The 26,888-nt window shown below is 45.5% G+C and overlaps 1 protein-coding gene across 1 annotated transcript in view; it reads right to left on the reverse strand.

Moving 5' to 3' along the window:
- The window catches only part of SERPINE2 (serpin family E member 2), a 57,002-nt gene that overhangs the window by 9,176 nt on the left and 20,938 nt on the right, over positions 1-26,888 (reverse strand). The window contains exons 2-4 of the mRNA XM_012761072.3: positions 12,898-13,178; positions 10,017-10,244; positions 4,008-4,205 (exon numbers count right to left, since the gene is read on the reverse strand). Coding sequence (XP_012616526.2) covers positions 4,008-4,205; positions 10,017-10,244; positions 12,898-13,156 — 685 coding nt within the window. The 5' untranslated portion in view covers positions 13,157-13,178. The remainder of the gene's footprint in view (positions 1-4,007; positions 4,206-10,016; positions 10,245-12,897; positions 13,179-26,888) is intronic.

The following is a 26,888-nucleotide window of genomic DNA, read 5'->3' on the forward strand; positions in this document are numbered from 1 at the left end:
GGACGACCTTTGCTAGTCACTGCATTTGAGACAGGGAACTTCAAAAACATGCCAGCTCCTCACAGCAGGGGGTTAGGAGGGAGGGACTGAGGGCGGAAGGAAGAGAAAGAACAAAGGAGAGAAAGGGAGGGAACTTTGTCACACAATGGACACAATTAGCCATAAAATCTGATAAACGTAGTGTAGCGACTAGAATACGGGACACTACAGGATGGCACCACAGTTTCTCCTTCAGGAAGAAATACGCAGGCGACTGGTGGAGTCCCTCAGTCTCCCTGGGTCCCACCATGCCGCATTTGCCGGCCGGGCTGCTCAGTAACCCATGTGGCCTCGGCTCTGGATGCGTGCCCAACTCTCTCTAGCCTGGCTTCCGTCTTGGGGCTACCTAAGAATCAAAGATAGGATTCTTCATCTTTACTTTGAGCCCATGTAATGAAATAGTCTCAGCAAAAACTGAAAAATCAATGGGAAAGTGAGAAAAAAAACTCACTTCCTAATGAGCTCTTTAATCCTCGAAGGAAACATTAAGTCCCTACTCGGGCAGAGCTAATTTTTAGAAACTGTGAAGTTTGGGAAGTAGTTAATAAATGATTGCTCCAGGGCATGAAATAAGGACCTGGAGGCTTTAGCTGCTTCTAGACATGTTTACTGTGTTGATAAGAAGGATGGAGGTTATGAATTAATGAAAAATTATGAGCCGGGTGTGTTCGAGGGAGGGAGACAGCAGCTACGTTCACCCGTTTATCCATCCTCTACCGGATCCGTGGTTGACTGGTCAGTGATACTGACTACCATGCGCCACTGTGCATCCAGTCACTCATTTCTGCCTGGTGGCCAATTATCTCCCCTTCCTGGCTCCACTTCTGCTTTTGGCCACAGGAACGATGACCAACAGCGGCCAGGATACTTCCAGACATACCCATGCTCATCTTTACGTGGTGGCTTGAGGAGCAGGGAGAGTAACACCTTTCTCCTCTCTTTCCCCCTGGTCACTAGGGTACTGCTTCCACAGCATCCTTTTATGGAGGACACGTGCCGAGGCTGAGGACTCGAGATCTGGAGCCATGGGACCTGCGTTCAAATCCTGCGCCTGCAGCACCCTAGCTCTGGGACTTTGGCAAGCTCCTGTAAAATGCTACAACAATAGCACCTACCTTATAGAGTTATGAAAATTCAGTGAGATAACATACAAAGTGCTCAACACCGTCCGAAAGACAGCAAAAACTTCCATCTATTGATGTAAGGAGGTTTGTAAAATACCTCACTTCTTGAATGTGAGGTCACTGCTCATAGTCTAAACACAAAGTCGACCCACCCAGGGGGACCACGCCTGCTGCCCTGGCGCACACACGGCTCCTGGGCAAAGTGAATCAAGTACGGGAAAGGTATTTGGGAGCCTGGTGTCAGAGCACTGAGCCTCTTTTGATTTTTTAAATTTTCGCTTATTTTAATAATTTACAAATATTTTTAAGTTATGATGGGTACATAAATAATAGCTGCATATATTTATGAAGCCTCTTGACCCAGAGCTTTAGAGCTCTTCCCTTTAAAATGCCCTACCCCAGGCTCTCTTTAACCTCTGGAAAGTAGACTGTGTGCTCTTTAGTGAGAATAATTTCTGCAGTATATAAAAATGTGAAGCAGGTTCACTCATTCTGAAAAGGAGCAGAGATGAAAGGGGATCAGAAGTCTTTCCTCTTAGACGAAATGGCGGTCAACACAACTTTTAATGAGACATAACAAGTGAAGAATCAAGCACTAAAAATGTGGAGAAGACTTAAAATTTCCCATAAGTGGTGCTTTGGGGGTAACCCAGTGTTTCTAGAAAGCCCCTGAAGAACTGTGACCCCCGCGGAGAGTGCTACAAGGGAGGCACCACCAGGCTCACTGACACGTTAAGGGCTTTTCTTTCTCGGCCTGTAAAATCAAAGAGAGTACCTTAAATATTTAATATCAGGAAAGCTTTATAGATGAAAGTCCCTCTGGTTACCTTCTACTACAAGTAACTGTGGATTTCCCGAGCTCTTAAGGAACTGTTCAGACCATACTTTAGTAGAAAATGAAATATATATTTTGGAAAAACAGTAACAGATCCGCTGTGTGCAACAGTCTACTGTATACAACTATTATTTATGTACTCATCATAATTTAAAATTTGTTTTAATTATTTAAAAAATCAATAAATAAAAGGGGGCTCCATGCTCTGACACTGGCTCCCAAATACCTTTCCCTGACTTGGTTCGTTCTGCCCAGGTGCTGGGCTGGAGTCCAAAGGAATCCGGGGAGAGGTGCTGGGGAAGGAGGAGTGTCGTAAGCAACCAGTGTGTGTCGGTGCCATTAGCTGCTGAGGAGCTGCGGGGGAGGACTAGCCGGCAAGGACAATGACAAGTCTAGTCTGTGCAGCTAGAACTTAGGACACAACCAAGGAGAGCAGTGATGTGGGGGACAAGTGTGAACTAGAAATTCAGACGAGAAAGGACACTGAAAATATAAATTTGGTTATTCTTTGTGATCTCTTTCAAAATAAAGACTCTAAGGTCTAAATCCATAACCATACTAACAAAAAAAAAAATCACAACTCTGACTCAGCAATTCCTATTTGAGGAAAATTTCCTTTATACTGATACTAGTAAAGACCTATGTACAAAACTACTCAGTGCAGTGTTGTTTATTAGAGGAATAAAGTAAATGGCCACCCATAGGATATTGTGATGTGTTTATGCCGTGCAATATTATTATGCAGCTGATCAAGTAAATCCTCATGAATTGACATAAAAAGTTTTCCATGATATACTGTCTGATGAAAAAGGCAGAGTATATAATAGAAATGACAGCATAATCCTCTGTACGTAGAAAAGGTTCACAGATACATTTTATAAATATCCATAGAATAAGTCTCATTATTATATATACCTGGCATCTAATAGAGTTTTTAATCCTGGGAAATGGGATTATAGCAGAATGTTTACTTACATGCTGTGTATTTAAAGATTTTGCAGTGATCATGAAATACACTTCTATTAAAAATGATTTTAAAGCTTTTTCTTTTTTTTTTTTTAAGAGAAAAGTTTCTGTCCTTGAGGTGCTCATACTTATCGGGCACAAGTCAGAAGGGTTTTCTCCTCCTCATCTATTTTCACCCTTGCTCCTGAGTGTTGCCAGGGGAACCTTCTCAGGGATTTTCATGGCATTTTGGGGGGAAGTGTCAAGAAGACAGATACACTGAATGACAATGTCTTGGCAACGTGACCAAGAGTAATGAGAACTGGCGGAGGCCCAGGCACCATTCGACAGGTGGCACCACAGGCCGTGGGAATCTGGGCAGGGCCGCCTGAGCCCTGGCTGTGCAAGTTGGCCAGAGTGTCAGGGGACAGTGGACTGTGGTCATGAAAACACGCCTGCTTGGGGCCACCATGGACCTTCACAGCCCCACCAAGACAAAGCTGCCCTGTCTTAGCGTGACAAGCTGCCTTGCTGTCCAAAGCAAGAAACCAGGGACCCCATGACACCCTCACTGCTCTGCGGCACGGCCCACAAGAAGAGCGTGGTCCGATTCTAGGTTTTACTGAAATGGAGACCACAGGCAGAGAAAGAGGGGCAGGGCAAGAAGGACAACACTGAGCTGTTTAGAGTGATTACTGGTGAGGGAATGAGAACAGCAGTGAGCAGGAGACATTCCTATTCTGCTCTGAATTCAGTACAGAGCAGTCGGGGTGGGTAGGAAACAGGTACCATGACATAAAATTGGGTCATTTGAGCAGAGTTTACCAATCATGGGCAGAATACAGAGAAACAGCACAGGCAGCACCCTGAGCTACAAACAGTGGGTACCACCGCCGGCCATAGGCTGGGATTGGGGAGGGGCAGCGACTCAGAGAGAAAGGGCTCTTGGGCACACGCCTGGCAGGAGCTGAGCCTTTGGACGAGGGACGCAGTGCTCCCGAATTAAGCTAAAGCGCTCAGGGGCCTTTCTGACATTCAGCAGGCCTCGCCAAGTGTGAACTTACCGCAGCGGAACACAGAGAGCTGGGCCAGCATCGGCACTTGATAGGATTTCCCGTCAGCTGCCACGAACGTGCGCTTCTTTGTGTTCTCAGGTTGGAACCGTGATTTCCACAAACCCTTAAAATACACTGCATTGACAAGGACCAGCCTGGTGAGCACCCCGTCGATCAGATCTGGGGACAGCAGGTTGTCGATCATGCCTGTGAAGCCAAAGAACAAACAAGGAAAAACCTCAGGATTGGCAGCTGCTTTGAGGCCACACGAGGGTAGCTGTTGACCAGGTAGAACAAAAATCAAAGGGAGTCTTAAAGGATTTTAAAAAGAAACTTTTAAAAACACACTTTTGTACTTTCCGGTTTCTTCCCCTCCCCCCCCCACTAAAAACTAAAGTTAAAAACAAGTTAAAAGTCAGAGAACTGGAAAAGACATTAGAAATCCCTAATTAAAGGGGACCAAAGTTTTCATAGAGAAATTCTTTTACTACCAATTTCCTGTAAGCCCATGCTTTAGAAGATTTTACTCAACCAAATAAGCTATACTTGATAATTAATATCCTTATTTTTTTGCTAATTAAGTGACTGGCAGTGAGGGTGTTTGCTCAGCACAAGATGAGCAGTTTATTTTTTGTTTGTTTTGAAGTGCTGGGTTGATTTAATCCCAGTAAAAAATAAACACTTCAGCCTGCACAATGTTATCTAGGGTAAATGTTTTTATTTCTCTTAAGATTTCTCTTAACTTTTCTTAACATTCAGAAATGTTGAGGATTATTTTGGAATCCCTGGATAACACAAGTCTCCATAACTCACTAAAGAATAATTGAAACTAAAAATTGGTTTCTGTATTTATGAGTCAGGCATCAAGCTAGGCGCTGATATTACAGAGATTATAAAACAAGATTTTGAATGTTCTCATCATAAAGAAATGATCAATGTTTGAGGTAATGGATAGGCTAATTACCTGGGTTTGATCATTACACATTGAATGCATGTATCAAAACATCACATTATACCCCATAATGTGTACCATTAATATGTGCCAATTAAAAATAAAATACAACTTAAAAAAACAAAGATGGGTCTATCCTAAAAGAACTTCTAATTTTGAAGGAAAGTGCTCTTCACAAGATATTGGGAATGGTCCATGTTATTGGTGTCAGGAATGAAAGAACAAACAAAGCTCCTTCTAAAGTATTATTTATGGGCCGGGCATGGTGGCTCACGCCTGTAATCCTAGCTCTCTGGGAGGCCGAGGCGGGCGGATTGCTCAAGGTCAGGAGTTCGAAACCAGCCTGAGCAAGAGCAAGACCCCGTCTCTACTATAAACAAAGAAATTAATTGGCCAACTAATATATATAGAAAAAATTAGCCGGGCATGGTGGCACATGCCTGTAGTCCCAGCTACTCGGGAGGCTGAGGCAGCAGAATCGCTTGAGCCCAGGAGTTTGAGGTTGCTGTGAGCTAGGCTGACGCCACGGCACTCACTCTAGCCTGGGTAACAAAGTGAGACTCTGTCTCAAAAAAAAAAAAAAATAAAATAAAGTATTATTTATGGTTGAAGCTTTGGTTTTCCATTTAGGCTCCTTTTAAATGGTCTTTTAAGATTCAGCTATGAGAGAGAGAGAGAAAGTGTGTGTATGTGTGTTAATAGGGATCGCTAATGCCCAAAGCTATTAAAAATTAGTTTACTGCATTTTTTTCACCCAAATATATATGTAGGCATATACAGATATATACAAATGCATACTATAAATGCAAGTTATATTACTTCGAATGGCAAGGGTAAAACCAACTGCTTCTGAGGAAGCAAGAGTATCTAATTCAGCAGTGAGAGCTTCAAATCCTTTTAAGTGAAGTTACGAGAGGATCCTGTTAGACAAGAAACAAACATTTAAGCAAGTCATGATAAATAAGCACACTGAAGTTTCCCTGACCCTCAGTGTGCTAAGACCGTTTCATCACCACTACTTCCACAAGGGGGCGCCAGTGCCACCTGAAGTCAGGAAGAGGAAGGAGAATGCATAAGCTATAAATAGCCATCATTCAGTTCAGTACAAGGCTGGCCTCTGCCCACGGACTGGGCTGTGGGAAAGAAGTTAGAACTTTATGCTCTCCCACTAGCAAGCTCATTAGAATTGGTTCCCCAATAGTGAGTGTTCTTTCTCACCTCTGCTGGGAACGTTACCCCGTCCAATTCTTACTTGCTCCTAAGACATAGCTCAGTGGTCCCCTCCACTTCTAAACCTTCTCTGATCCTCCGTCCCACCTCACAAAAGTCACCTCTCTTCTTGGTTTCTGTAAAGCCCAATGCGTAGCACTACAATGACACCTGTGGTATTTCGTTCTGGCCAACTTTAACGTGTCTATCTCCCCCAACTAAACTGCGAACCGCATGAGAACAAGCGCTCTGCCATTCATTTTTTTTCTCACTCCTACCACTATGTTCAGTATACAGTCAGTGCTCAACTAGAGTCTGAAGAAATCACAGTTCTTTTTTGCAGAGATAAATAATGCCTCCAAATGCCAACAGTAGGACTAAGATATAATAAGGGGCTGTGAAGATATAAAGAGAAAAAGAAAGGATAAAGAGAGAAAGGTAAGAAATGCATAGCGTAGAGGCAAGAAGGCACATAGAAACCTGCCATCAATAACTGCCACAAACGTGCATCCATCCATCCATCCATCCATCCCTGGATACCTACCTATCTACCATATGCCAGGTACTCATTCTCTTTTTAAAATATTTATTCATTAATTTATCTGTACAAATTTGTAGGGTACAAGTGTAATTTTGTTACATGGATGCAGTTCGTAGTGGTAGAGTCAGGGCTTTTAGTGCATCCATCACTGAAGGAACGTACATTGTACCCATGAAGTAATTTCATAGACACCCCCCCCACCGGTATTCTCTTAAGAAAACAAAAGGAATTCTGCCCTCAAAGAGCTATGAATTAGAGTGAGTTGGGGACTGACATAAATAACTTGGAAACTACAGAGCTCCCTTGCAGAGGACGTACCCGAGGCTGTGAGGGCAAATACGAGGGAGACCTGACCTGGCAAGTGAGGTCGGGACGGACGGGTTCCTTGGGGAGGCATTACACGAGCCAACAGCTATAAAAATAGCTCACGCTGGTTGAACATTTACAAAGCGCAGGGCACTCCGCTGCGTGCATGATTCATGTCCTCACGGCAGCCTTAATGCTGCTAGAATTATTCTAGTAGGTGTTACTACCATCTCTCTCCATTTGACAGATGAGAATGCTGAGGCACAGGAAGGTTCGGTAACTTGCCCGAGGCTACACAGCTAGTGCACACACTGAGATCCCAACTAATTCCAGAACTGAGATTCCAACGCAGAATTTGTGCTTTTAACTGTCACTCTGCTCGTGTGGCGGTGCAGAGATGAGTAGGCACCGACAGGGGGAAGGCAGTGGGACTGTGTGCACGGGGCCTGGGGGAGGGTCTGCATTGTGACAGGAGACAGGATGGGGGTGAGGGTACTGGGAGGAGGCCCGTGAGCCTGGAACACACAGTACACGAGGCTGGCAGGTCAGACCATCATGGGGACACTGCAAAGGGCCTGCATGCTGCACTCTCCCTCTCTCTTAGGGAACGAACTGTCACCTCTGTGGAACAGGCTCGGCAATCTTCTAGACCACGGGGCCCTCAAAATTTTTAAACAAGGGGTCGGTTCACTGTCCCTCAGAACATTGGAGAGTGCGCACTGTGGGCCTGGGACAAGTCAGTTGCTCAGCAGGACAGGCAGTGGCGGCAAAAACACCTGGCAGGCCGGATAAATGTCCTCGGTGGGCGGCATGTGGCCCTCGGGCCGTAGTTTGAGGACTCCTGTTCTAGACACAGACCGTGGAGCTCCCAGGTCCTTCTGAGCTTCATCATGTAGCCAAGTGCCTCTCAGTGGGGCAGGTCACCCCCAGCAGGCAGTTTGGAAACTTGGGGGAGCATTTTCGGTTGAGTGGAACAGTGGCCAGAGATGCTCGCTGTCCTGCAACATTCGACAGTTCCACACGATGAAGCACCGTGTGCTTTTCACATGACCTTCAGATGCCCCACTGGATATCTGTGTCGGTGAGATGCCTCTTTATAATTATCTGAGCCCAGAACCGCACTCTTTTTCACATATAAATACAAGGCATATATTTTTTCCATCCTTTTAATGTATAGTGAATGTGCCAGGAATGCGACTACCATGCAAATCAAATGGAGCCTGCACTTTGTTTTGTTTGGAAATTTACGAAGAGTCTTGCAGCGTTTCAGAAAAACTTGCATCAGTGATAGTAACACACCTCACGCTCATGCGTCCCAGCACGACGTACCCGCCTGGGTCAGCTTCTATAGCTTTCGACTCCCAATTATTCTCAGAACCTGACTACTTTTGTTATAGTCACGTGTAGTTATGCCCCATGGTTTACCTGTAGAACCATATATACAAATTACTTTTATTGCGTTTTCCTTTGTATTACAGTCTGGCATTGTTCTAATTTATTACAAATTTTGCATATGTGCGTGTAGGGTGTATGGGCGATGAGTTTCCTTTCAGGATAGCAAAGAGAGCATGGAAGATATTTGTGTAAAAGAGAAGAGTGGGTCTGATAGGCGCTGCTGAGGTTTCCACGGCTTCCCTTCCCAGCACGTTCAGGTGCTTTGCAAACTGTCAAGTGGTAAAACTGAGGTGGTTTAATAATACATTCCACAGGCAAAGAAGGCTGAGAGGGCGCAATGACGTGCCACAGTCACGCGGTCTAGCCAGGGAGTCGGGCCCGAGGACGGTCCTGCGTGCCTCTGCTTCCTGCCACTCCTGTCAGGCCCGCAGCCCCCAGCAACCTGCAAACAGCGCCGGACGCCCTCCCGTTTGCCGGGCTCCTCATCGTTTACAGGAAGGGAGCCTGACCTGCCTGGTCCGGGCCCCATCGAGGAGGGATGCCGTGGATCTAGAAAACCACCCCGGGTCTCCTCCCCCCCTCCCGGGCATTCTTCTTCCACGTCCACCTCTACCTTCCACCTTCCGCTAGCTCTGCTGATGGTCCTCCAACATTCGGGTACGTGACCACGGCGACGGATGGCAGAGGCAGACTGGGGGTTGCTAACTCCTTCCTCGGAGATTCTGATTTAGTCTGGGGTCCAGGGATCTGCGTTCTAAACATACCAGGTAATTCTGACACAAGTGAACCATGAACTGCACTTTAAGAAACATGCCCTGAGCGGCCAGTTTCCCTCAAGTTTTGTCTTTGGGCTTCTTTTCCCTATTGAGTCCCTTTTGCTTCCACTCTCGTGACTCTAACTCTCCCTTCTATGAAGAAAGGTGCCCAAATCTGCATTTCCAGCCTTCCCGGTCCTCTGTCGTTCCGGACCTACAGCTCCTACTGCGTGTTTCCACCTAGACCTGCGGTTTAGAAATTAACGGGTTTAAAACACCCATGTTAGACATTCGTTCCATTTAAAGGGACAAAAGACACATGTAAGCAAGTAACGGTTATGTGATATGGAAAGTACTACAGCGGAGGGGTTTGACAAAGGCATGAGCACGTGGCAATCCTAAGTGACGGGGGCACATACGTCCTGGCAACAGCAGAAGCAAAAAGCCTGGAACGTGAATAGAGAAAGCTACCGAGGTGGATGTCGCAGGCAAAGGGAACAGCAGACGCAAAGGCAGGAAGGGGTGAACAAGAAAACCTTCAAAACAGACGAGCGCCTGTAGCCCAGGACTCTGGCCAGGCCATACGGCAAGGACAGGGGACAGCGGGAGGGGCAGTTTTCTGCTCCACTGTCCGAACTACAGGGAGAAACCCCCCCAAGGGCACGGCGAGTAGCGTGAATGGGGAAGGAAGAGAAACTGAGTCTTGGGGCCTGCTGAGAAAGAAGCGAAGGACCAGAGCTCACTCGGGTCAGGGCGTTTCTCAACGGAAGGGGCCATGGGACTTGGGGACGCCAGTTAGAGTCTTGGAGTCTAACTCACACGTTCACCCACAAAGCATACAAGATATTCCGGCCACTCACCCCTGGTTTCGTTTTTAACCCACACATTGATGGAATCGCAGGCAGAGGCGGGGTCCTCAAAGTCCACGTTCTGGACCTCGCACTGGAACACGTCCTTGTTCCTCGTAACGAAAGGCGCTTCCATCTTAAAGCCGTTCTTGACAAACACAGCATTCGCCACTGTCACGATATCTTTGTTCTTCTTGGAGACAATGGCCTTGTTGATCTTCTTTAACACTTTACCAACTCCTAAAGGAGAAATCAGAAAATACAGCATTTTTTCCCTAAGAATTTAGAAAAGTTTTTTAAAAAAATCTTTTGTATTACAGCCAATAAGCACAGCATAAACAGGGCAAGTCCGAGCAGCAAGAGATTACAAAGTCTTCTGCTTTCTCGGGGGGGGGGGGGGGGGGCCTGGTTCTTAGGAAACTGGGGTGGGGTTACTACTAAAGGTCTCAAAATCAATTGGCTTCTGCATCAAAACAGGCACACTGGGGTGTTCTCGACACCTTCCCAATGAGGACCTCATCCTCCCGGGCACCAGATGGCCATGAACGCTATCATGCCCCTCAGTTCTGTAGCTGGGGGAAATAAATTAAAGAGAACTTCCTAATTCATCCTCTCTCTCTCTCGTCTAACAGTATTAAAGGCTATTTCCTTTTGTGCCAAAGATTTAACAAGCAGATTTCTTTTTTCAATTTTGGAAAAAAAATGAATAAAATAAGCATTAGAGAGACTATAAAAAATTACCATGGGCCACCATCCAGAACAATGTGATTTTTACTTGGTATCAAGCTCAAAAAGTAAGGAGATTAATTTTATGGCAATGTAAGCTTTATTTTACATGAGCCATTCATACATGCTCCATTTAGTCTGAGAGCATGAAAAAGAGGAAAATAAGTTACGAGGATGAAATGGGTTTCCGTAGAGAGCTCAAATTACAGACCCTTCTTCATCATTTGGGATCTTTGCAAAATGGCACTGTCCCAAAATGTCCTACCAGAGTGACCTTGATGGTCCCCCTGAAGAGCCGATTTGTGACTCTGTGCATCTTCTTCAGACCCCTGACACGAGGCAGGGCAAAGTACCCCCCCCCATGGTCCCCAGAGAGGGGAGCGCACAGGGCTTTACAGTGTGCACGGCCCTTCCTTGGACCTCTCCTGATCACCTCACCACCGTTCTGTGGGGCAGGCCCACTTTATAAGTTAGGGAACAGCCAGCTATTGGCCAATGGGCCAAGATATTTCCAAGGCCAAGTGCCATCCAAGGGGTGGGGAACCTGCGGGCTCAAGGCCACATGTGGCCTTCTGGATCCCTAAGTGCACCTTTTGACTGAACCCAGACTTCACAGAACAAATGCTATATTCGTTTGTTCCGTGAAGTCTGGATTTGGTCAAGAGGCCACCCTTGGGGATCTGGAGGGCCACATGTGACCTTGAGGCTGCAGGTTCCCCACCCCTGACAGCCCAATGTCGTCACAACTTCAGAAATAATGACTTAAAAATTAATGTGGGTCCGCGTTAAAACAAACAACAGAAGTCCAGTTGCTATTTTGGAATGGTATTGGCCGACAGGGCCTGGATCGCACTAGGAAAGGCCATAAATTTTAGCAGTGATTCACCATGAAGTTATAAATTACCAAGAGTTTTCTGAGCTTCCAAGCAAGGGGCAGAACAGCGTGTTCCAAGTATTTGGTACTTCCATGCTTCTAACAGGTGAACAAACTGCAAACTCATGCAGAAGTTTAATGCTGCGTCAACAGAGCAGCGTGGCCAGGCATCCGGGGCTGGCAACCCTGGAGGCCAGGCTGAGAGCAGAGTCACAGGCAGGCACCGAGCACGGAAGGACACAAATCCCTACCGCTCTCATGGCACTCGCCCGCTAAAGGCGCCAACGCAGTCAAGGTTCTCAGAGCTTTGGACTGGCGGCAGCGGTGCAAGAACACAGGCAGGAAAACTCCCTCGTCTCCAGCCTGGATGTGAATGGGACTTGCTCAAGGCCATGGTGCACGCTGGTGGCTAGAAGGAGCCAGGCCTGCTCCTGTACACACCACGCTTGTGGAAAGGCGGGTGGGAGGTGCCTCTGGGCAGGGACCCTGAGCTAGAGCCAAATGCAGCACCAGGAGATTATGTGTGCGCAATTCAATAGGCAAAGATAGGTTTTTCTTTTAATAAAACTAAACTTTTTTCATTGGGCCTTGCTTTAAAACAATTTGTTGAGCTTTTTATTTTGAAATAACTATAGATTTATAGCAAGTGACAAAGCAATACGCAGGGAGGTCCCACCCACCCTTTGTCTAGTTTTCCTCAATGTATTGTCATTGTATCAGGAAATGGCCACTGGTGCAGTCCACACGGCTTGCTCTGACTTCACTTGCTTTCCATAGGCTCCTGTGTGTGTGTGTGTGTGTGTGTGTGTGTGTGTGTGTGTGTGACTCTACGAAACCTTATCACCCATACAGATTCATGTGACACCACCACAGTCAGGACCCAGGATGGCCCCAACACCACAAGGCTCCCTGGTGTCTCCCCAGCCACCCCATCCTGCCTGCCCTGCTCACATGTTTTACAAGTCACAGTTTCGCCCTGGCCACCAAGGAGGTGGCTGAGACAGAAGTTTTCTCCGCGGGGATGAGAGGACTGGGGCACGGGGGGATCCAGCGACTGACCCAGGGCCCCACAGCTGCCGGACAGGGAACCAGTATCTGGTTCTCCCATCTCCAGCACCCCAGCACCTGGCCTGGAGAGGAGGCTGACCCCAAGCCCCAGATCTTGCCAGCAAAACCCCATCTGGCTGCTCTGCTCCTCAGGCCGTAAGCAAAGACCAAGCCGCAAGGCCCCCTCCACTCCCGACACAAGACTCTTGGGCAAAGGCCCTGCCAGTGAGCGCGGTGCGCACGCACCGTTCACGCTGTATCTCATCGCCGTCGTGAGCTGCTTCTTGGTCCTGCCGTCGGCCCCCAGCTGAAGCATCCCCAGGACCGAGGCGATCCCGTGCGGGGAGACGATGACGTTGTCATACGGCCTCGACTTGACGATCTGATTGAAGACCTGGATTCCCATGTCGGAGCCTAGTTCCTCGAGAGACAGAGGGTTGAACTGGGAGCAGATGGAAGGCAAAGTCACGGTGGCCAAGAGGAAGAAGGGCAGGTGCCAGTTCATGGTTCCTTCCGGCAAAGACAACCTAAAAAATCAGATTAAAAAAATTTAAATGACACTTAAGTGAAGAGCTCTGGGAGGACTACTTTGTCCTCAACGAGGTATGATTTACTGTGCGTGGCAAAACTGAACGCCACCCGACTGCATTTGAGATAGAACAGTGTACATTAAATCAGTCTTCAGCACACAGCCTAGGGAGGTGGGGGAGGGAGAGGACGCAAACTTCCATTTATTGGGTCCTTTCCATGTGCCAGCACCTATACTAATCCTTATTTAACTCTCGTAACCACCCTTCCCTCACTGAAACCAACACATAGTGAGGATCCCTGTGCGCCAGGCCCTTTGCTAAGTGCTGGGCATTGGCTGTAAATAAGATGGCCAAGACCCCGGCCCTTGTGGAGCTCACAGTCTGGAGGGAGAACAGAAAACAAACCAGCAAGCAATCAAGTAATTTCAGAGAGGGACAGAAGCCACGAACAAATGGAACAGAACAGAATGGAACAAAGGAATGTGAGTGACTTGGGGACTAGGGCCGGGGGCCGCCTCTGCAGCGGGAACACGGTGACGGGAGCTGAGGGACACGTAAGCTTGGTGTGTGAGAGGCCAGTGTGGAGCGAAGTCAAGGGCGTGGAGGAGAGAGGCGGGGAAAGAGGGTGAAGCGGAAGGAGAGACCAATCCAGAAGGGCCTGTAGAGCCTGGTGAGGCACCTGGATTTCATTCTGAGGGTCAGGAGAAATCACTGGAGGGCTTTAAACAAGGGACTGACTCCCTCAGGTTGCTATGACTATCTTAGAACCACACACACACTTGACTCTTTTACCAGAAGCATACTATTTTTGAAATTAAATAATTATTAATTAAAATAAGCTTAAGTGACAGCTTTCAAGCGACAACAGGGCAGAACAATCGGTAAATTAATAAACTGCGAGGATGGGATGGGGGCAGCGCCTACTCCGATCCGCACAATCACAGTGATTTGTTTCAAATGAGCTTCTTTCCTTGATTACCACTTGCGGGGCTTTCTTTGGCTATGACAAGTAAGAGGTAGGAAATTTACATGTATTTATGGAAAAGCAAATACTTTCATTAAATAAGAACTTAACAGTGGCAGCTGGTAAAACAAAAGCAGAATTCGTGAAGTTGCTAATTTGGTTCTTCCCTTATAGGCCTGAGCTCCCGCTGAGCACAAGTCTCCCATGGAGCCAATTTGTCCCCCTTGTCACATGCATTTGTGTGTGGGAGGCTGGGAGTGTTTGCAGAGAATAAAATGGAGGGAGGCTTTTAAGAGACAGGTGACCTGGAGGGAGAGGAAGTAGTGTCTATAGGTGCTCAGGGAAGGAACGGGCAGAAATAAAGCCCATGTTGCCTTCCTTCCTACACACTTTTTGTGCTTCCCACCCTTAGGCTCAGTAGATGTTCACTAAAGACCCTGAGATTAAATCTGATGGTTTGTGAGCACTTTCTACCTTTACTAATTATTTTCCCTTGCATCAGAATAGTGTTTATTGAGTGTGCCTAAGGAAATGCTTGTGTTTACTCTTGATCCTCAGTGTCGGCCCCAAACACTCTCCAAGGAAAGAGCTAGCCCTGGGTTGGGCATAAACAGAATTCCCCGCCCGGTTCCCCAACACACAGAGGGCCCCAATGTGAACCACTGAGGCGGTCGTTCAAGTTGATGTTGCAATTTTCTTATATATTGTGAAACGAGTACCTTTTTAAAAAAAAATTTAGAACACTCAGTGTTTCTCCAGAGCTTAATTGTAAAACAATGGCGTAAACTCAGCCTGTCTAAATTCAAAACATGTAAGTGACCTACATACGCTCCTACTTGGGGCTTGACGATGGCCAGCGCGGCCTATTTTGACTTTGGCACCTAGGACTGGCTCCGATACCATGACAATCCCCTGAGTTTCCTGGAGCCCGCTGGACACTGGAGAGCTTCCAAATCCTGAGGGGGGAAGCTTTAGTCGTTTCATCTAAAAGTTAGGAATGGTGTTCTCCCTTCCTCCCTCTTGCTCTTTCTTTCTTTCAGGCAATAGCATTTCCTCTTTAAAATTTAATATATCGCAAAGTCATCGTAAGTATAAAAGAACACGTACTATCTTTGTTACAAACGGTCAAATCCTGTGACTAGTGCCAACTCCATCCCTCTCAAGGGCTGACTCCTGCACCGTAGCCTGTTTTGTCATCGACATTCAACATGCTATGAGCTACTCTCCCCAGGCCTCCTCAAAGAAATCCTCTTGGATTAGTGAATATTTGAATAAATATTTGAATTTGCATTCACAAGGCATAAAAGACATCCAACTGGTTTTGCCTCTGGTAGTCCGAAGTCGATTGACTCAAATACTAGTGATATATATAGAATCATGTAAGACAGGGCGAAAGGATCAGTGACAGCGAGAAATCTCACGGCTCCAATGTCTTGGAGTCAGCAAGGACAGTCTTCCAAATAAATAGTGATCTTATTTAACAGAATTTTGCCTGGTTATAAATTTCTGCTCAAAAAACAGTTTCATTATGACATGGAGGAAAACTGTCATGGGTGTTTTTCTTGGTTTCTTGGACTTGAGAAGTTTTCGAGAGCTGTCTATGTACAGTTTCATAACAGTACTTTCGGACAGTGTGTGGGCTGTACAGAACTTGGAATCAGAGCTACTTTTGATTGATGTTCTGGGCACAATTTCTCCTTGGCCTCGGCTTCCCAGGCCAAATGTTCACTCATCTTAACTCACCTGGTTTATACACATGTCTAAGAATAAGCTTTCACTTCTCTCCAAAGTTCAGTAGCCAGCAAGGTGGGTGTTGGTCCATAAACTACTTTAGGCTTGTATGATTCCTAAATACAAATGTCCAAATATACAGTCTCTTACATGAAATAACTTGGAGTTCTCAGGCTTTGAAATGCTAATCTGCGGAACAAGCGGATCTCATAATGGGAAGAACACAGAAACCACCCGTTTATTTTCATTTTTAACAGAAATTACACTTTAAATAGAGAAAGAAAAAAAGTATTGCGCGAATGTGTTGCGTGGCATCAAAATAGAAGATCATAAATCTGTTTAAGTAGTTCCATTCTTAAATAATGTTTTCACAACAGTAGAAAACAAGTTTCTAGTTTAGGCCATCCTTGAAGGGAGATCATAAACCCATCAAAAAGGCCATCGCCACAGGCGAATCCTGAGAAATGTTGGGTTTCTCTTTCCCCACGTTCTTCCAGCTTCTCTTACTTCAAACCTCTCCACTTTCCAACATGCAGAAGGTTTCTGAATTAGGTTCTTCTCTGAGCTTCAACCATGACTGAGCGTAGTAAATAATGGTTGGTGGTTTTGCAAATTCCAGACTCAAAATACACCTCCAAGTTCATCAGTGCGCCCCTTGCCGATGGCAGACATTAAACAGAGGGACACACTCTCGACAGACCCAGCGGCTTTGACTGTCACTTCAGCACAGGCAGTGCTTAAATCTGCAGCTCTAACCCTCATACTGTTGAAAGTGTGACATTGAAATTCAGCAGAGGACTGAATTTGTACAATCCTGGTTGGTCAGGAAAACCTTCCACTGGTGGGCTAAGGGACGGCCACTCGTCTCCAACAGCTAACGACTCTCTTCTTAAAGGCTCGTATTCTCTGTGCACGGGCCTTGGGCCTTCCCCAGCCTGGGCCTTTGCTGTTCTCCCTTGCACACCACCTAGCGACACTTGTACGTCCCCCTCAGCTCCCTCCATGCCCCTCTGAAGCTTTTCCTGACTGGTCCAGATGGGGTTATTTATCCCTTCTTTGAATTCCTACAGCGTTTCCAATTTGCTCCTCTGTTTCCCACCCACGTTTTCTCTCCTCGCAGCTAGACTGGAAGCTCACAGAAAGCAGGGACTTTAGATTCCCGGTGCCCAGAGGGTCTAAGCTAGGACCTTGCGGCCGCAGGCACTAAATCAGAGGTTGACCCACCGGACTAACCCAGCAAGTGTGTGGTTTAGAATACAGAGTGCTCTAGAAGTATGTCAAACAACTAAGAGTCAAAAGAAATGTCACATACAAGCCTAAACTTAGAGTTATTCTCAGGAAAAATAAAAAAGAAGGAAAGTTCTGGTCCCACTGGGCCCCACAGCGAACATTCTGCACAGCCGCTGCCCTGAGAGGCTGGGACGTGCTTTCCTGCGTACCTCATGCCCGGCCAGCGGCTGCCGTCACCGCCCCCAGGCCGCGCAGAGCTTGTGACCAAGCCCCTGGCCGGAGCCAGCGCTGACCCACTGAGCAAGGGAGGCCAGGAGAGCCCATCGCCAAAGATTCAGCTCCAGCCCTCTTGTACCTAATAAATTCTTTTTTTTGTTTTTACAAAGAAAATATGGTTTATACATAACACGTGAACAAATGATAAATAATATGATATCTGTCTGCTCTATTTAGCATAACAAATAAGTTGTAGGCAAACAGTTTGGTGGGGAAGAAAAACACTGGAAAGATTCTTCTGGCTCCATCTCTTAGCCAGATAATTCACGCCTGTTTTGGGAGCACCCAGAGTATTTAATGAAGGAAAAGGATTCCATTCCCTCTCATTCTCTAAAACATTTTAAAGCAATATATTTTATAAAGAGTGTGTGCGTGTGTGTGTGTGTATTTTTAAACACAGAGTCTCCGTCACCCAGGCTAGAGTGCAGTGTCCTGATCATAGGTCACTGTAACCTCAGATTGATCCTCCTGCCTCAGCCTCCCAAGCAGCTAGGACTATAGGCATGGGCCATCGCATCTAGCTAATTTTATTTTTTGTAGAGATGGAGTCTTGCTTTGTTGCCTAGGCTGGTCTTGAACTCCTGGCCTCAAGCTGTCCTCCCAGGGTCTCTGTCACCTAGGCTAGAGTACAGTGCCCTGATCATAGGTCACTATAACCTCAAAGCGATCCTTCCACCTCAGCCTCCCAAAATGCTAGGATTACAGGCACGAGCCACCACCCCTGGCCTAAAATGTATATACTTTAAAAAACTTTATATCCTAGAAGATTTGGAATCTATGCAAAAATACAATATGCAAAAAAAAAAACAAAACAAAAAACACCCTCAATTTATTTCAGTACATAACATCCAGATAAAACAATTATCAACTCATGGCTTAGTTTGTTTCATCTCAAATCAAAGATGATTTTGAAGCAAGGCTGGGCTGGGATAATCAAAATAGATTGCCCTCACATGAAATCAGCGAGTCTCCTGCATCAAGCCCATACTAAAAGTGGGATTCCAACAGGCAGGTGAATGGAATGAACAACTGACACATGGCATGACAAGGAGAGTCCCCAGTTTATCTCAGCCCCAAGCCCCTCAATGAAAGCTGGCATTCTGGAAAGTGTTGGTCTCCTTCTGGTTTCTGTGCTTCTAGGATCTTAGTTCTTGGAACCTAAGGGGCCTTATAAATCTGCCTCTGGACCAACCATTTCTTCTAGAGGGACGACTGTAGGGAGATAAAAACTGCATATCAGATTGTATCAGGATCATGACATCTCAACAGTCCCTCTTGCCAGGGCTTCCCAAAGAAATACGTGTGTAGGAGAGGTTTGGGGCTGCCAGACTGAGAGTGCTAAGTGGCTTTAAGTAGGATTGTGCTGTCCAGAAGTCAGGCCAAACGTTTCTCACCAATTCTTTGCCAACAGGCAAAGGTCTAACTCTTAAGAGTGTTTAGCAAAAGGCACTCTATAGACCCTTCAGGAGATGCCCCATGGAGATGAATGCTGTATCTGCAAAGTGATAGTAACTGATAATGCCGAAGTAATTGGGGTTAAGCTTCAAATATGGTCTTATGATGGCAAGAGGATGAATCTGTTCTCCCAAACCTGTATGGACATTACTGAAATATATCCACCAAGACCTGTTTTCATTTTCCAAATATCTACCACGTTTACTTAAGATCCCAAATCAGGTGAACAAGCAAACTAGAGTGCATCTTGATAATCCTTGGGAAGTGTACTGTTACCAAAATGACTCAGCATCTTTAAAACTTAGAGAAAGGACAGGAATGCCAATGTCCTGTTTGTTCTTCCCTGCTTGTGCCTGATCAAAGGGACAGTAGCTTGGGGGTTTTTTAATGTGCTCTTTCCCATTACTGGAGAAAGACTTACAGTCCTCTGAATCTTTTCTTAAAATTTCATCTCACTTCAAAGCGTAGGCTCATTCTATGACACTAATTAATTTGGCCAAAAAGGGACTCTAAAACTGTTTAGGAAAGAACTTTTCAGCCACTGAAAAGTATAGCAACAATGTCCAAAAGGTTCCTTCAATGAGAAGACACATCTTTTATTATTAAATACACTCTCACTGATATCCAAGTGCCTTTTGTATGTACACTTGCTTATTCTGATGTCTCTTTGGGGTGAAGGGAGAAGGATAAAAGAAAGAAGGGGACTGGGGCTTTGTTATTTGTCTACTTTTTAAAATTCAAGGTTACTGGACATTTACTCTACACTTTCCTCTATGTTTCAGGGAAAATTCATCTAAGATTCAAAGCCCAATTCTGCCATCCATTAACCAAGAAGGCCAAGGCAAGTCACAATCTTCATCAACCTCAACCTCTACCATATTATTATAGAAACTATATCTCCAGGGTGGACATAGGAATTCAGCAAGTACAAAGAGAAAGACAGACAGTAACTGGTACAGTGCCTGGCTCAGAGCAGGTGCTCAATAAATGCTGGCTCTTTGTCAATTGCTCCCCCTTATCTTTGTCAATGCTCAAGAACTGAAATAGTCCCTGATTTTTATTTCAACAGTTATTTAGAAAGACTCAAGGATCAAGCTGAAAAAAACAGTCAAACATTTCTACCTTGATAAAGCCCTCTCTGTACCTTTAAGGCTTTCCTAGACTATTTAAGACACAGAAATGGATTGAGAAAATGCCAGTGTGTTTCAAAGTCTCTGTAAGAGGATGGAAGGGTTGGTTATGATGGGAGTGGAGGTGGGTGAGCATGCTCCAAAAAACTTTTAATGATTCTGAGATATGTTTTTCAATCTGCTGACTTAGGTCATTCAATCCATTTTACTCATGGTATCAAGTCCATAGACTTTTCTTTTTGAAAAATCTTTAAGATGTAATGGTCCACATGAGTGATTTCCTTATCCAACAGCCAAGAGACGAGCCAAGGCATTATAGTGATATTCATCAGTGGTTCTCAGTCTTTAAAAATAAGGATGTACCTTTTTGAGACATAAAAAGGTGTTGCAGATATTTCATGACAAATTATATTTCTAGTACTTGTTAAAGTACATGATAAAAAACAGCCATGAATTACTGAACACTTTAATAAAATGCAAATTCTTTTTATTAGAATCTAGATCCATTTAAAAAATCATACTTTGAGGTATTATTTTTTTTTTTTTTTTTTTTTTTTGAGACAGAGTCTCGCTTTGTTGCCCAGGCTAGAGTGAGTGCCGTGGCGTCAGCCTAGCTCACAGCAACCTCAAACTCCTGGGCTCGAGTGATCCTTCTGCCTCAGCCTCCCGGGTAGCTGGGACTACAGGCATGCGCCACCATGCCCGGCTAATTTTTTCTATATATATCAGTTGGCCAATTAATTTCTTTCTATTTATAGTAGAGACGGGGTCTCGCTCTTGCTCAGGCTGGTTTTGAACTCCTGACCTTGAGCAATCCGCCCGCCTCGGCCTCCCAAGAGCTAGGATTACAGGCGTGAGCAACAGCGCCCGGCCTTTTGAGGTATTATTTATTTAATCTATACTTGAAGCTGGACCATGAACATGACTTCTCTGATCCCTTGGAATAATTATGACGTGCACTAATAAATGGGTATTAAACGATGGGTATGTATGGTCATACAGTGGTGTAAAGGACACTGGAAATTAAGAAGAGGGGAGGTCAGAAGGGAGGTGAGAGATAAAAACATACCTATCAGGTACAGTACACTACTCTGGTGATGTGCACACTAAAAGCCCTGACTTCAGCATTACTCAATTCAACCAATTAACAAAAACACTTGTACCCCCTTAATATTTTGAAATTAAAAAAATTCTGATGTGCCTATGGGTCCACAATTCATAGATGAGATACTAATACTCTCTAGATTGTTGCCAATAAAAAATGAGTAGCAAGTGTTGGAAGAATAAATTGATTTAACAAAATATTTTTGAAAGGCAATCTCTGGTATGCATAATCTTAAAAATGTATATACCTATTAGAGTAGTAATGCCCTTTCTACCAATCAACCCCAATGTAATAATAAAAAAGATTTGAGTCCAAAAATGTTCACTGTTGTTTCTAGTACCAAAAGCATTGCAATATTCTTTCCAATAAATAATTGCAATAGCAATTATAATTGCAACCTAAATCTCCAATGGAGGGGATGCTGTGGGTGACCTTTTATCAGCTTTGTGCACTTATCCTCTGGCTTCTGTGTGCTTTGTTGCTGATGGTTTGCATCTGTTACTTTGGACCACTACCAGTGGGAGGTGACACTCACTTTACTAGTGAGCCTTAAATGGCTAAGAGCTCACATACGCCACCCCCACCCCAGAGGCCAACAGCCATTGACCATCAGGCTGGGCGTAAATGACTCTCTAGAGCTTCTGAGCAGCTCTGAGTGTAGGACTTCACCTGATATTATCTCTTGCTTGGCTTCTTCCCTTTCTAATCCCACTTCTCCCATCCCCTTACTGTTCCTCCTGGGGACACTCCCTTAATGAATCACTTGAACTTTATGCTTGGCTCAGGGACTGCTTCTGGGAGAATATGACCTACAACATCCAACAATAAGGAACAGTGAATGACATCCATCCGACACAGTGTCATTCAGCGGTGAAGAATCTATCTTTGAAGAAAACTTAAAGCCATGGTAATATATTTTAGCTATGTCTTAACTGAAAAAAGCTGGGCACAGTGGCGCATGCCTGTAATCCCAGTTAGTCAAGAGGCTAACGTGGGAGGATTGCTTGAGCCCAGGATTTCAAGACCAGCTTGGGCAACATAGCAAGACCCCCATCCCAAAAATAAAAACAAAAAATAAGCAAAAAAGAAAACTATTGATGATATAATTAACTATGTAAAAATTATACACAGGTACAGAAAAAAGACTAGAAAGACGTTAAAATATCTATATAGTTATGTTTGATGGTGGGGATATAAATATAGTTTATTATTCTGTATACTATTCTATATTTTTCAAAATTTCTATAATGACCACATCACCTAAAACAAGCATCCCTATTCTGTTTATAAAAATATGAGCAGCAGGAACTTAGACTTTGGATCAGCTGCCATGTGCACTAAAGTGGAGCAGAGAATGCTATAGAGATAAATCAGAGGATCATAAAGTTTTAACAAAAAGTGGTATTTATTGGAAAAGGAGAGCACTGAGAAATAATAGAGTGGAATCCCCTTAATGTACGTTAAGATGATTATTATACCCCATTACAACCCATACCATTTCATGTTGAGTTTTTTTCTATAAATGGTGGCTCCATTTTGATGAATGTGATTTGCCCTATTTATGTGACTAAATCAACATATTAGATATTTAATGGCAATGGCAGAGATTACAGTTTTATTCCCTATGTTTAGCACAGTACCTGGTATATGGTAGTAACTCAATATATGTTTATGAAATAAATTATAGTTCAATGGAAATTAACTATCTCATTACTGTTTTATTAGCAGCAGCAACTGCTATTGCTAACTTAAAAAAAATTCCAATTTGTTTAAAATGTGTGCAATAATACATTCTTAAGTACTTAAGAACAATAGCCATCACTTATTGAATGCCTACTGCTATGGTCTGAATATCTGTGTCCTTCCAAAATGCATATGTTGAAATCCTAACCCCCAAGGTAACAGTATTAGAAGTTGGGCCTTTGGGAGGTGATTAGATCATGAATGGGATCAGTGCTCTTATAAAATAGACTCCAGAAAGCTGGCTAATCCCTTCCGCTACGTGAGGACACAGCTAGAAGGTGCCACCAGAGAGTGGGCCCTCACCAAATACAGAGTCTTGATCTTGGACTTCCCAGCCTCCAGGGAAGCAAATTGTTTTTTTTTTACAAGCTACCTATGCCATTCTGTTACAGCAGCCTGAACAAACTAAGACCTCCACTATATGCCTGACATGGTACCTAGAAGCTTTATCTTCAACATCTAGTTTAATCCTCAGCTTAAGAAGTAGGCATTAGTATTTGTATTTTCCAGATGATGAAAACTGAGGCCCAGGAAAATTAAATGACTTGCCCAGACTATATAAACTGAACATGGTGGAGGATCTGATGCCTGAAAGCCGATGCTCTTCGCCACCATGCCATGCTGCGTCTTGGGATGGGGTTTCAAGAGTCGACCAAGGAAAAGGCGAAGAAACTGCCTTCTTTCTACTTCTCTGTCCAGTGCTTAAATCGTCAAGAACTCAGAGTAAACAAGTGACCACACCTTTACAAGGTAACAGGACTGAACATAATATTTGTTACTCTAGTGCAGTGCCAACCAGAGGTGGCAGGTGACATCACGCCCCCAGGGGACATCTTTTGGCAATGGCTGGAGACATTTTTGGTTGCTAGATCTGGGAGGAACGTGCTACGGGCACCTAGTGGGTGGAAGCCAGGATGCTGCTAAATGTTCTACCCACCAGAGGGTTATTCGGCCCCAAATGCCAGTTGTGCCGAGAAAGAGAGAGCCTGCTCTGGAGCACGACAGGGCACACGTGCCCACCCTCCCCCCAGGTGTGACACAGGACACCTTAATTCAGTTAGAATCAAGGTCTCGGTCTGAAGTTTTACACCGTTTCTCATCAAAGCAAGGACTGCACTGACGCCAATTTACACGCTGGTTCTCCCTGGCGTTTTCCATCCATCTACATGGGAGAGGAAGGGATCCAGCCAATTACTTTCGGGAGTCCTAGAAGGGCAGGTTTGTGGTACCGGTAACTGAAGCTTTGTCCCACCAGCCCACCTGATGGAACTTACCAGCCCAAGTTCATCTACAGCCTGCTGAGAAGCTCTGCGGCCACTGCGGGGACGCACGCGATACTCTGAGCTTCCTGCGAGCAGCACGGTGGAAGGCGCTAACCCCGGGCTAAGTCGCTGGGCGGCTGTCCCTGTGCAGAGGGAGACAGCCCCAGCCTCCCAGTGCCCTGCATTTCCTGAAATCCTTCCCTCACAGCAGCACCAGGGAGTGGGGGCGACATCACCAGGCACTGCCCCCTGTTGGCTTGTCCTCCCTGCTGATGGCCCTGCAAGTCTCCCAACTGGCTGCCTTTTACTTGCTGAACCACAGCCAGCTCTATCGTGCAGGCTCAGGAAACAGAACTGCCAGGTACAGAGAGAAAACCTAAAATGTTCACACATACCCCGAATTATTCTTACAGCCACTGTAGTTCCCACTAGGAACTTTCTGAACCAATTACGTCCAGTTACCTGCTTAGCTGAGCAAAACTGACCCAGACGGAGCCCAGCTAGAGAGGAGAGGAGCCTCAGCAGGGAGCCCTGCGTTAGGTCTCCACGCAGCCCCGTGCCAAGTCGCCCTGAAAGGCCACCCGAAGGAGGTCCCGCTCTGTGGGCTGCGATGCCCTTTTTCTCGGAAGGAGAGTCCTGAGTCCGCAGGGGACTCCGAGCCCTGCAAGTAATAGACATGCTTTTTCTAAGCTGCGAGGGCCCCGCTTTGGCAGCGGTAGCAGAGGATGTGGGCTTTAATCAGGCAGGAACTCGATGGCTCCTGCCCTCCTATTTCAGTCGGTGGGGAGAGGGGCAGGGAAACACAGACTCAGCGGTGTAGACAGGGACTCCTAGGGCTCAAATTCCCAGTGAAAGCCACTTCGTTCCTTTGACACCAGGGTGGTATTTCCAAGGTTGCTGCATACAGAAGTGTTTGATATGGTTCGTCCATTCATTTATTCCACGAAATACTCATGGAGCATCAGGGGGCCAGGCACAGGGCTGGGCTGCTAGGGCGAGAACAGGGACAAAAAGGGACTCGGCACCCACTCTCCCAGCTCCTACAGTCTAGAGCTGTGGTCCTCAACCTGGGTTCCCCCTCAGGGAACATTTGGTGATGTCTGAAGACACTTTCGTTTTTCACAACGGGGTGGGGCTAGGGAGGGTGTCCTGTGGCATCCAGTGGGGAGAGGCCAGGGATGCCACTAAGCACCCTATGACACACAGGACAGCTGCCTGCAACAAAGAATTGTCTGGCCCCAAATGCCAGAATGTGCTGAGGATGAGAATGCCCAGTCCAGAGGAGAAAAAGACTTTCATCACATCGTCATATTACTGAACTGATATTCACATTCATTTTTACATATTTACTTTACAAATGCCCTGACAGCGATTGGAGCGTGCAACCAAGGCAGCTGAGGCCCACCTGGGCAGAGAGGACCGGCAGTGACCAGGGAAGCGCTCTGGGGACGGGCCACGTGGGCAGACGCTGGAGGATGAGCTGGACAGAGCTGACCAAGGTGCAGAGGGAGTGGGCAGGGAAGCATATTCCAGACGCAGGAGCACAAGTGCAGAAAAGCCTGTGTCAGGAGGCACCGTGGACAATGCTCAAAATATTTTTCTCTGCACCCTATCGTCACCTTACAGCCTTTGCAAGACAAGGCTGACGCTGTGGCCGTGACCCTGGCAAATGTCACGACACACACCAAGACCCAGCTGGACAGAAGCTGGAAGAGCCGTTCACACTCCAATTCCACCTTGTTCCATGACCTTCTTTCTCAACATCCAGTCCCTGCACATTGCAAGAGGCAGGGCTCAAGACCCTATTTTTTTCTTACACTTGACATTAAAAGTGCAAAAAAATCCCCTGCAAAGATGATGAAAAGACTAGGAGAAAAATATTTCCAAAACACATATCTGACAAAGGACTAGTGTCTAGGATATTTAAAGAATTCTCAAAAACCAAACAATCCAATTATTATTTATTTTTTTAAATAAAAAGAACAATCCAATTAGGAATTGTACAAAAGACATGGACAAACATTCCATTAAAGAGGATATACGGATGGCAAATAAGCCCATGAAAAGATGTTCAACATTATTAGCCATTAGGGAAATGCAAATGAAAACCACAATGAGATATCACTACCTGCCTATCAGAATAACTAAAATAAATACTAGTGACAACACCAACTGCTAGTGAGATGCAGAGAAACTGGATCACTCACACATTACTGGTGGGAATGTAAAATGGCACAACCACTCTGGGAAATAGTTTGGCAGTTTCTTGCAAAACTAAACATGCACTTAAGTGTATGAGCCAGCAATCCTGAATATTTATTCCAAGAATGAAAACTCATATTCACGTAGAAACCTACATACCAATGTTCATATCAACTTTATTTGTAATAGCCCCAAACTGGAAACAATCCAGATGGTCATCAATGGGCGAATGGTTAAACTGTAGTACATCCATGCCATGGAATACTACTCAGCAACGAAAAGAAATAAACTACTGAGACACTCAACAACTTGGGTGGATCTCAAGAAAATTATGCTGGGTAAAAAACCTAACCCCAAATGTTACACAGTGTTATGATTCCACTTATATAACATTCTTGAAATGACAAAATTACAGAGGTAGAAACCAGATTAGTGGTTGCCAGGGGTTGGGGGGGGCGGCGGGAGGTGGGCAGGTGTGACTGACTATAAAAGGGGCATGAGGGGCCCGTGTGATGGAGCTGTTCTGTATCCTGACTGCAGTGGTAGTCACATGAGTTTACACACGTGGCAAAACTGCACAGAGGTAAATACACACATACCAGTGAGTGC

The sequence above is a fragment of the Microcebus murinus genome, chromosome 8, assembly GCF_040939455.1.
Source record: "Microcebus murinus isolate Inina chromosome 8, M.murinus_Inina_mat1.0, whole genome shotgun sequence".
Taxonomy (NCBI): domain Eukaryota; kingdom Metazoa; phylum Chordata; class Mammalia; order Primates; family Cheirogaleidae; genus Microcebus; species Microcebus murinus.